We start from the raw sequence: 12,500 nt of genomic DNA, 5'->3' as shown, positions 1-12,500 counted from the left end.
ATATACACACATATATATGTATACATATATATACTTATATATACATATACTTTTACTGTTCATGGAACAATGACTGGAGGCATATCCTTATTGACTATGCTTATAATCGCCAGTAGAGAGTGCTCTTGAGATCTCCAGAGTTGCGAGTGCAAGCCCGCTTCTGACTCATAATGAAGATTCTGTTTTATGTATATAAATGATGTTTTATATATGTGCGTGTGTGTGCGTGTGTGTTTGTGCATATCTATGTATATATCTATATATCTGTCTATATATACACAAATATGTATACATATGCATAAATATTCTGTGTGTGTGTTTGTATGTGTGTGTGTGTTTGTGTGTGTGTGTGTTTTTGTGTGTATGTGTATATGTATTTGTATATATGTGTATAATATGTATATATATTTTTTTTTCTATGGTTTTATATATATGTATATATATATATATATATATATATATATATATATATATATATATATATATATATATATATATATATATATATATATATATATATATATATATAATACATACGCACACAAGCACATTTAATTACATTTTTAAGTTCGATCTGGTGTACTTAGGTTAAGTTGGGTTAGTTTAGGTTTAGGTTAGGTTAGGCTTAGTTCGTTTTGTTTAGGTTAGGTTAATTAAGTTAGATTAAGTTTAGTTAGAGCAAATTGGGTTTGGTTAAATTAGGTATAGTTTAATTAGGTTTAGGTTATATCTTGTCAAATCAGGTTTAGTTAGCTAAGGTTAGTTTCATTAAGTTAGTTAGATTAGATTAGATTATGTTAAGTTCAGTTAGGTTGGATTTGGTTTAGTGAGGTTAGGTCTGGGTAGGTTTGATTAGCTGATGTATGTTGATTTAGTTAGTATGTTAGATAGTTGTTAGGTTAGATTAGGTTTAGTTAGGTTAGGTAAGGTTAGGTTTGGTGTAAGTAGGTTAGTTTAGGTTAGGGTAAGTTAGTTTGGTTTGGTTAAGTAGTTTCGTTAGTTTAGATTAGGATCCATTTACGTTATATTATCTTATGTTATATTAGGTTATGTTAATTAAGATTAGGTTTATTTAGTTTATGTTGAGTATAATTAGGTTTAGTTAGGTTAGTTTAAATAATGATGGATTACATTTACTTAGGTTGGGTTAAATAATGTAACTTTACCAAAGCTAACTTCCTCTACCCTACTCTAACCTGGCTAAACCAGACCTAACCTAACTTAATTGAACCTGAACTAACCTAAACAAATATAAGAAAAACTAACATAACGAAACGAAGCTAAACCTAACATCTAATCTAACTTAACTAAATCTAACCCTAGCTAAACGTGAGCTAACCTAACTTAACCAAATCTACTTATAAAATGTAACCTAACCATAACCAATCTAATCTACTCTAACTGAACCTATGTTAACTAACCAAAACTTACCAAAACTAGCTAAACCCAACCTACATTAATCTAACCTAACCTAACCTAAACCTAACTAAACCTGATCTAATCCAACGTAAAGGCAAAACTAAACCTAAACTAATATAACTTAACCCAAATTAACTAAAGTTATCCTAACCTAACCTAACCTAAACCTAACTAAACCTATCTAACCCAACATAAAAGCAAACTAAACCTAACCTATATAACTTAACCTGACGACTAACTTACCTAACCTACTGAAGTAAGGTTTAACCTAAAGACCCAAACAACGTAACTAATCTAACTTACACTCAACTAACTACACTTAACCTACCTAGCGCTAAACCTAACTAATCCTACTAACCCAAGTAAAACAAAACTAAACCTAAACTAATATAACTTAATCTAAACTAACTAAAGGTTAGACTTCACCTATCTAACCTACTGAGCTATATAACTAAATCTAAAACCCTGAACAAACCTAAAGTAATCTAACCTACTACTAATCTCACCCGAACCGAAATAAACCTACCTAAACTAGCCCAAATCTAACCTAAACTACTGAACTAAAATGAAACTATTATACGTAACAAACAATTTATGATAACTAACCTATACTCAACCTAACGGAACTAAACCTAACCTAAACCTAATTGACCCAAACCAAAAGCTAACTAACGACCTTAAACTAATCTATCTTGCCTAACTATCCTAACCTATCTAAACCTGACTAAACCCAATCTGAACCCAGACCGAAAAGCACAATTAAACCTACACTAATTCTACCTTAACCTAAACTAACTAAAGTTAACCTAACCTAACCCACTGAAGCTATATAACTAAACCTAACCTGACCTAAGTATCTAACCTAACCTTGCTAACTAACTAATCTCTCCAAACCGAACTAAACCTATCCTAAACTAGCCCCAAATCTAATCTAAACTAACTGAACTAAATGTAAACTATTTCTAACGTAACAAACAATCTATCCTAACCTACTTAACCTAACTAAACCGAACTAACCTAACCTAAACCTAACTAAACCCCATTTAATCCAACACCTAAAAGCACAACTAATCAATAAAAATAATCTAACTTAACCAAACTGCCTAAAGTTAACCTAACCTAACTAAACCTACTAAACCATCCTAACCCAACCTAAAACCACAACTAAACCTAAACTAACTAATTTACCTAACCTAAATCCCTAATCTACTGAAGCTATATAACCAAACCTAACCTGAAACCTAAAGTAATCTAACCTACTTTGCCTAACGAAACTAATCTCACCAAACCGAACTAAACCTAACCTAAACTAGCCCAAATCTAATCTAAACTAACTGAAGCTAAATGTAAAGTACATGTTAACGTAACAAACATCTATCTAACCTAACCAACTAAACCAACTCGAATTTAACTTCAGCTAATCTAAGGAAAAAAACCTAACCCATCTTATTTCACCTAACCAATCCTACTATTCCCTAATATATAACTAAACTTAACCTAATCCATACTAACACTAATTAGATAACCTAACCTAACCAAACGAACCTACTATTTCCTAATAAACTAAAACCTAACCTAATCCATAATAATCCTAATTAAGATTAATCTAACCTAACCTAACATAAATAATCTAACATAACACAATATAACATAACTAAACCTTCTCTAACATCAATAATTAAATTCACGAAACCTAACCTAACTAGAACCTAAACTAACATAATGTAACATAACGTAATATAAATAAAACACTAATCTAACATAACATAACAGTTAACATAAGTAAACCTATTTCTAATCTAATACAACCGAATATGACTAAACCTAACCTAGCCTAACCAAATGTGACCTAACTAAACTTAATGATAAATAGCCTTAACTAACCTAACGTATCCGAACAAACTAAACCTATCTAAACGTAAAATAACATAATCTAAAGCCACTTAAACATCATCCAACCTAACCCAAACCAACCTACTTAACTTAATAAACTAACCTAACCTAACCTAATTAACCTAACGCAACCTACCTAACCAACCCATCTAACCTATCTAACGTATATACAAACACATCTAACCTAACGTAATTAACTACCCAAGATCATAAGCAGGTAAGATACACAGATGATAGATGGTCAAGAGAGATAGGTAGGTAGATAAGAGAGAATACTAGGTAGGTACGAAGGTAGGTGAGAAGAATAACTACTAAGGTAATACGTAATAAGCAGACAGAATGTAGGTATGGAAAGTAGGTAGATAGCCAATTCGGCTTAAATGGAATATAAAACTTCAATATATACATACTTATACACACATACCACATAAATGAATAAATATATAATATGGAATATATATATATTATATATACATATTATATATATATCTATATATATATATATTCATATGTAATATATATAACATATGTATATAGTGTATATATATGGTATATTATATATATACTATATATATTATTATATATATATATATATATAGTACATACTATGTATGCATACCATATCAGCCCTATCTATTTATCTACCAATCGTCTATATATGCTATTATAATATATGAGTGTATGCTGTATGTATGTATCTAATCTATCTATCTTCACATCTATCTTCTTCATTCATCTGTGTTTAAATTACATATATATACTATATATATTATTATATATATATATATTATATATAATATATATATATATATTATTATTTATTATATAATATATATATATATTAATATTATATTTTATATATATTTATATATATATATTATTATATATATTATATATATTAATTAAATATATAATACGTAATATATGTTTAACACACGATAAACGATGAAAATAATGTGCAATAATAATATAGATCATCATACATGCATACATCATATATTTATATAGTATTAGACAGATTGGAAATAAAAATAGGTAATATGTATGCTACATTGTATGTATAAAATTATTTTTATATAATATATTATATATATATTATATACTATATTTTACATAATAAATATGTAATTTACAATGAAATAAAATTATATTATATTATATAATATTTTATATATATATATATATCCATATGTATATTTTATTCATTTATTGTGTATTTTGTATAAGTATGTTTTTAAAATGTTTTTATTTCCTTTACCAATTGCTATCTACCTCCTTTCCACCTACACTTTGTCTACTTATTTACGTATCTACCTATCTATTTATTTTCTACCTACCTTCGTACCTACCTACGTATTTCTCTATCTATCTCCTCCCTATCTCTTTTGCCCCTATCTTCTGTTATCTCCCTGCTTATGTTTTTGGGGTATTTAAATTACTTAGGTTTGATGTGTTTTTTTTATTTTTACTTTTGGATAGGTTAGATTGGGTTGCTTTAGTTGGTTTCGTTGGGTTTTTATTAGGTTGGGGTTGGGTTAGTTTTATTAAGTTAAGTGGGTTTGGTTTTGGTTAGGTTTTGATGTTTATTTGGGGATGATTATGTTATTTTACGTTTGCTGGGTTTAGTTTGTTTGGGATCGTTGGTTATTTAAAGGGCTATATTTTTTAGTTGGGTCACATTTGTTAGGCTAGGTTTTTATCATCTCTTTTGTTTTAAATTAAATGGTTTTTACTTATTTTAACCTTTATTTTTGTTAGTTAGTTTTATTTATATTATTATTTACATTTGTTGTTTAGAAAGGTTGTTTAGTTTGTTGTTTTTAAATTTATTGGGGTTGGGAAAAAGGGTTTATTTATGTTAATTGTTTATGTTGATTATTTTATGTTGGGTTAGTTAGATTTCTAATTAATTATTATGGTTTAGGTTGGTTTAGTTTATTAGGAAAAGTAGGGTTTCTTTTGGTTAGGTTGGTTAATCAAATTGGGTTTTAGTAGGGTTAGGTTAAGTTTATTTTATATTGGGGAAAAGTGGGTTTGGGTTGGTAAAATTAAGAGGGGTTGGTTTTTTTCCCTTTAATTAGCTGAATTAATTCAGTTTTTTTAGTTGGTTGGTTAGGATGATTTTTTTTTACTTAAATCTTTACATTTTATTTTCTTATTTTAAATTTAGATTTGGGCTAGTTTGGGTTGGGTTTAGTTCTTTTTTGGTGGATTATTTTAGTTAGGCAATTAGGTTTTACTTTGGTTTGTCGGTTGGGTTTTGGTTATATAGCTTCATAGATTAGGATAGGTTGGGTTAAATTTAGTTATTTGGTTTATTATGGTTTTAGTTGGGTTAGATGGGTTTAGTTAGTTTGGGTTATTTGGGTTAAACTTTAGCTATTTGGGTTTAAGTTAATTTTTTTTAGGTTTTTATGCTTTTGGGTTGGAAATTGATTTAGTTAGGTTTAGGTTGGGTTAGGTTAATTTTATTTATTTTGTTAAAGTTAGTTTATTTTATGATTGTTGTGTTTTTGGGGTTGGTTTTAAATTTTGGGTTTATTATTTGGTGGGTTTGTTGGGTTGGTTAGGTTAAGTTGGGTTAGGGATAGTTGTTTGTTACGTTAAAATAGTTTACTTTGTTCTTTAGTTTAGATTAATTTGGGCTGTTTAGGTTTTTTTAGTTGGGTTTTTTGGAGAGATTAGTTTTTAGGAAAGGTTGGTTAGATTACTTTGTAGGTTAGGTTTATTTTATTAGCTTCAGTGGTTTAGGTTAGGTAACTTTATTAGTTTGGGTTAAATTAAATTTTTTTTGGTTTAATTTGCTTTTAGTCGGTTAATTGGGTTTAGTTAGGTTTAGATTGGGTTTTGGGTTAGTTTGGGGAAAAGTAGTTATTTTTAGGTTTAGTATGCTTTTGGTTTTTGGGTCAATTAGGTTTAGGTTAGGTTTGTTCCGTTAGGTTGGTTATTGCTTATCATAATTTTTTTGTTACGTTATAATAGTTTACATTTATTTCGTTAGTTTAGGTTAGTTTGGGCTATTTTGGTTGGGTTTTTTGGTTTTGGTGAGATTATTTATTTAGGTTAGATTACTTTAGGTTTGGGCAGGTTAGATTTAGTTTTATCTTCATGGGTTGTTGGGTTAATTAATTTAGTTATTTAGATTAAGTTTATTAGTTTAGGTTTGTTTTTTTTTTATTTTGGGGTTAGATAGGGTTATTTTAGGTTTAGGTTAGGTTGGGTTTTAAGTTTAGTTATTTTTGTTTAAAGTTGATTATTTATTTTTGTTTTTTGTTTTGGGTTTTAACCTTACTTCAGTAGTTGGGTTTTAAGTTTAGTTAGTTTGGGTTTAAATTAATTGGGTTAGGTTTATTTTTTGCTTTATGTTGGGTTTTAGATAGGTTTTTTGGGTTTGGTTGGGTTTAGGTTAGGTTATTTTAGTTTTTTTATTTAATTAGATTAGTTTCGTTTGTTTGTGTTTTTTGGGTTAACCTAGCTTCAGTAGGTTAGGTTTTGGTTTAACTTTAGTTAATTTGGGTTAAGTTATTTTTTTTGGGTTTTTTTCCTTTACTTGTTTAGATCGGGTTTTTATTGGGTTTTAGTTAGGTTATTTAGTTTAAATGTAGGTTGGGTTAGCTATTTTTTGGAAAAGTTTTGGTTAGTTAACTGGGTTCAGTTAGAGTAGATTAATTGGTTATGGTTGGGGTTCCTTTTAAAAGAGTTTTGGGTTTAAAATTGGTTAGCTCACGTTTAGCTGGGGTTAATTTATTTAATTTTAGATTAATGTTAGGTTTTAGTTTCTTTTTCTTTATTTTAGTTTTTTTTATATTTGTTTGGTTAGTTCAGGTTCTTTAAGTTAGGTTAGGTCTTTTTTAGCCGGTTAAGTGGGGTAGGGGAAGTTAGTTTTTTGGTAAAGTTACTTTTTTAAACCCCAACCTAAAAAATGTTCCATCTTATTTAAAAAACCAACAAAACCCAAATTATCTCAACTAAACTAAAAAAACCTAATTTTAAATTAAACATAACCTAATATAACATAAGATAATATAACGTAAATGGATCCCAATCTAAAAAACGAACTCTTAACCAAACCAAAATAACTTACCCTACCTAAACTAACCCACTTACACCAAACCTAACCTTACCCAACCCAAAAACCTAATCTAAACCCCTACTAAAATAGCCTAACTAAACCTTACTGAAAACAAAATACACACTAAACAAAACCACCCAACCCAACCTACTAAACAAAACCAACCCAACGAACTTAACATAAACTAATCTAATCTAACTAAATTAAAGAAACAACCTTTGCTCTAAACCATTTGACAAAATATAACCTAACCTAATTAAACTATACCTAAATTTTAAACCCAAACCCAAATTTCTCTAAAATAAAATTTAATCTAACTTAATTAACCCACCCAAACAAAACGAACTAAGCCTAACCTCCTAAACCCAAACTAAAACCCAAATTACCTAAGTACCCAGATCGAACTTAAATGTTTAAATGTGCTTGTGTGCGTATTATTATTATATAATATATATAATATAAAATTTTAAAATATATATAATATATACATTATATTTTAAAATAAAATATAATATATTAACCATCAAACATTACATCAACCCCATATATATAATAATATATATATATTTTATATTTTTTTTAATATATATAATTTTTTTATAATATATATATTATATTATAATTTAAAATGTATATAATTAAAAATTTTAAAACCATACAAACAATATATATATAATTTTATAATAATTTATTAAAAAAACCTTTAAAAAATATTTTACATATATATTTTATATATATTATATATTTTTTTTTTTATTAAAATAACCTTACAAACGTATATTTACATAATTATAATTTTATATATATAATTATTATATAAAAACCATAGAAAAAAAAATATATAATATTATACACTATATACAAAACAAAACACAACCCAAAAACACACACACACACAAAAAAACCACACATACAAAAACCACACAAAATTTATGCATATGTTACATTTTGTGTATATATGACAGATATATAATATTCATAGATATGCACAAACACACACGCCCACAAAAGCCATATATAAACTCATTTATATACATAAACCCCCCGAATCTCATTATGGTCAGAACGGGGTTGCACTCGCAACTCTGGAGATCTCAAAGGGACTCTCTACTGGCATTATAACATATCAATAGGATAGCCTCCGTCTTGTTCCTAACAGTAAAAATTAGTTTTATATAAGTATATATATGATACATATATATGTGTGTAATATACTTATATATTGCTATAACTATATACAAAATTTTATAAATGTATATATACGTTAAGGGGGAACTATTTTATTATGCGTAAAGAAGGTGAAGGGGCGCGTGAAAATGCAATATGAATGTCTTTTTTTCTAATCTTTATACCTAAGGTTAAAAAAATGCAAGGTTTTATGAAATTGGTTTTAGGATCGTAAAGACATGCCAATAATGCATTAATGGGATGAGGACTGTGGGAACAATTGTTAATGAATGGGGAATTTTACCCTGCCAAGGAAAATTTTTTAAAAAATACCAAGAAAAAAGGGAAAAAACCCTTTAGTACAATAAAGAAACACCTTGCAGCAGCGTGAATTTGCAACAAGATTTTACTAAAAGTTACTAGTAAGGCACATAAACATATAAAGGAAAAAATACAGCTGTGACTTTGCAACAAAATCTTGCCAAAAAATTCTAATAAGCGCGAAGAGTCCTACAAATGGAAGCCATACAGCTGAAGATTTGCAGCAAGGCCTTCTCTCAGCAAGTTGTGTAGGCCATGAGAGACATAAAAAGAGAAGCCATATATAGTGTTTTTTGTGTGTATGTATATGCATGTTTATAAGTGTTGTTTTGTGTAACTGTATTTGCTGTGTGTAAAACACACACATTATTCCGTGAAAAAATCTAGTGGTTATAGCATGGGGCTCAGTTCCCCCGCGGCAATCTAACAATGCCTGTCTCTGACCGCTGGCAAAAGCCCAATATCCGGCGAGAAAATAACATTTTGCCTTTAAGGTCCGCAGGCTCGTAAAGGGAGTCGTGTTAGCACCCGACCGCGGTTTTATTGGGGGGGGCATCCAATCAGCAAGGGGGAACTGCCCAAATAACCTCTCAATAGTGAATTGAGAGAGGCCTATGTCCTTTAGTGGAATGAATGACTGTTGAAAAATATATATATATACATATATACACACATATGTATATATACAATACATACATACACACACACACACACACACACACACACACACACACACACACACACACACACACACACACAATATATATATATATATATATATATATATATATATATACATATATATATATATATATATATATATATATATATACATATATATACATATATATATATATATATATATATATATATATATATATATATATATATATGTGTGTGTGTGTGTGTGTGTGTGTGTGTGTGTGTGTGTGTGTGTGTGTGTGTGTGTGTACACACACATACACATACACACACACACACACACACACACACACACACACACACACACACACACACACACACACACACACATATATATATATATATATATATATATATATATATATATATATATATATATGTTTGTATATATATACTTATGTATATACATAAGTATATATATACTTATATTATATATACTTATATTATATATTGTCTGAATGTATATGCAGAATGGAGAGGCTGAGAGAGAGTGAGGGACGGAGGGAGAGATAGATAAATAGATAAAGAGAGAGAGGGAGAGTGAATGAGTGAGAGTGAGACAGACCCACACACACACCTACTCACACATACACACAATTATGTGTGTATATATGTGTATATATATATATATATATATATATATATATATATATATATGTTAGCATTTATATATATATACATGTATATATATACATATATACATTTATATTTATACATGCATATGTATATGTATATGTATATATATATATATATATATATATATATATATATATATATATATATATATATAATTCTATGTCTATATCTATATCTATATATATGTATATATATTACAGGCAATATGTGAAACTAGTCATTACATGAAATGACTAAAATATTTAGACATTACGTGAAATGTCTGTGACCACCACTCATTTCACGTAATGACTCAAATATTCAGTCATTCCGTGTAATGACTGAAAAATACGCACCCTGATTACACCTATTACCTAAGTATCCATTTGTTCATTCAGGCAATCAGAGTAGAAGCCTATAATGCCATGTCATCTGCACAGTCAGGTAACAAATAAGATGGAAGAGGGGAGACCGAGTGCCATTCCAGGGCGGGATATTGGCTTCTCATTGCCCTGATGTCAATGAAGAACGGATGGTTAGTGTCCGTAAGGAGAAACGTATCGGCTTCCTACTAAACTATAGTCTATGACTACACACCAGGGCACTGGGGGCCCCAGTCAACTGATACTGCATGGCTTCTCTTGGCGAGTGTCCTCCAGTGTGCTACTCGATGACTATAGCGAGGGATGGTGGGGAGGCAAGGGGGGGGGGCTGCCACCCTACTCCATAATACACACTAGGGCACTGGGGGCCCCAGTCAACTGACACTGTGTGGCTTCTCTTGGCGAGTGTCCTCCAGTGTGCTATTGGGTGACTATAGCGTTTGGTTCTGAAAACCCGCTTCTTGCCTCAAAACGCTCTGGGCTTTATTTCATTCATAATTCATTATTGCTATTAGGTCATCATCAGTGTCAATTCATTATGAATGATACTGTTGTTATTATCATTATTGTTATTATTATTTTTATTACTATTATTATCAATATTCTGATTATTATTATTATTCTAAGTATTAAGATTATGTTTATTATTATTATTAGTAGTAGTAGTAGTAGTAGTAGTAGTATTGCTGCTACAACTACTTATCATTATCATTATTATTATCCTTTTATTATTGATATTATCATTATTACTATTATTGTTATTATTATTATTATGATCATTACTATTACTATCATTATTATTGTTACTGTTATTGTTATCATAATTTTTAACATTATCGCTATTATTTTTTATCATACTATTTCTGTATCAGTGTCATCATCATCATTATTATTATTACCATTTTTGTTCGTCACCGCATTCTCTAATACAAAGACGTCAATTAGGACAGGCCTTCAGCTCAGTAAACCATCTTTCTCAGTAATTAGGCAGCACTCTCACCTCTACAATCACATCTAACAATACTAATTTCAAAACTTTAACCGCACTTTCGCGTTAGGATGTGGAGTGACTCAGTTATGAGTCACCCTAACAATGAAACCAGAACCCAAAATACTTCCACTATATATATATATATATATATATATATATATATATATATTTATTAATATATATTTATATTATATATATATATATATATATATATATATATATATATATAAATATATATATATATATATATATATATATATATATATATATATATATATATATATATATATATATATATGTATATATATATATGCTTGTGTGTGTGTGTGTGTGTGTGTGTAGATAGATAGATATATAGATAGAGAGATAGACAAACAGACAGATATATACGTATAAATATACACACACACACACACACACACACACACACACACACACACATATATATATATATATATATATATATATATATATATATATATATATATATATATATATATGTATATATATAAGTATATATATATACATATATATATATATATATGTATGTATATATATATATATATATATATATATATATATATATATGTGTGTGTGTGTGTGTGTGTGTGTGTGTGTGTGTGTGTGTGTGTGTGTGTGTGTGTGTGTGTGTATGTGTATGTGTATACAATACTCGCCAGTGGAGAGTGCTCTTGAGATCCCCAGAGTTGCGAGTGCAACCCGCCTATGACTCATAATGAAGATGATGTTTTATGCATATAAATGATGTTTTATGTTTTATATATACAGTATATATATACATGCATATATATTATATATATATATATGAATTTATATATATGTGTGTATATGTGTATGTGTGTGTATACATACTTATATACATTTATATATATATGTGTGTGTGTGTATGTATTGTATATATACATATGTATGTATA

General features: G+C 28.6%; 1 protein-coding gene across 1 annotated transcript in view; it reads right to left on the bottom strand.

Moving 5' to 3' along the window:
- Positions 1-10,908: 10,908 nt before the first annotated feature.
- The window catches only part of LOC119571840 (zinc finger protein 468-like), a 2,780-nt gene continuing 1,188 nt past the window's right edge, over positions 10,909-12,500 (bottom strand). Inside the window, exon 3 of the mRNA XM_037918958.1 lies at positions 10,909-10,992. Within this exon, the coding sequence (XP_037774886.1) occupies positions 10,909-10,992 (84 nt within the window). The remainder of the gene's footprint in view (positions 10,993-12,500) is intronic.

This window comes from Penaeus monodon, unplaced genomic scaffold (genome assembly GCF_015228065.2).
Source record: "Penaeus monodon isolate SGIC_2016 unplaced genomic scaffold, NSTDA_Pmon_1 PmonScaffold_83, whole genome shotgun sequence".
Taxonomy (NCBI): domain Eukaryota; kingdom Metazoa; phylum Arthropoda; class Malacostraca; order Decapoda; family Penaeidae; genus Penaeus; species Penaeus monodon.
This window is presented reverse-complemented; position numbering and strand designations above follow the sequence as displayed.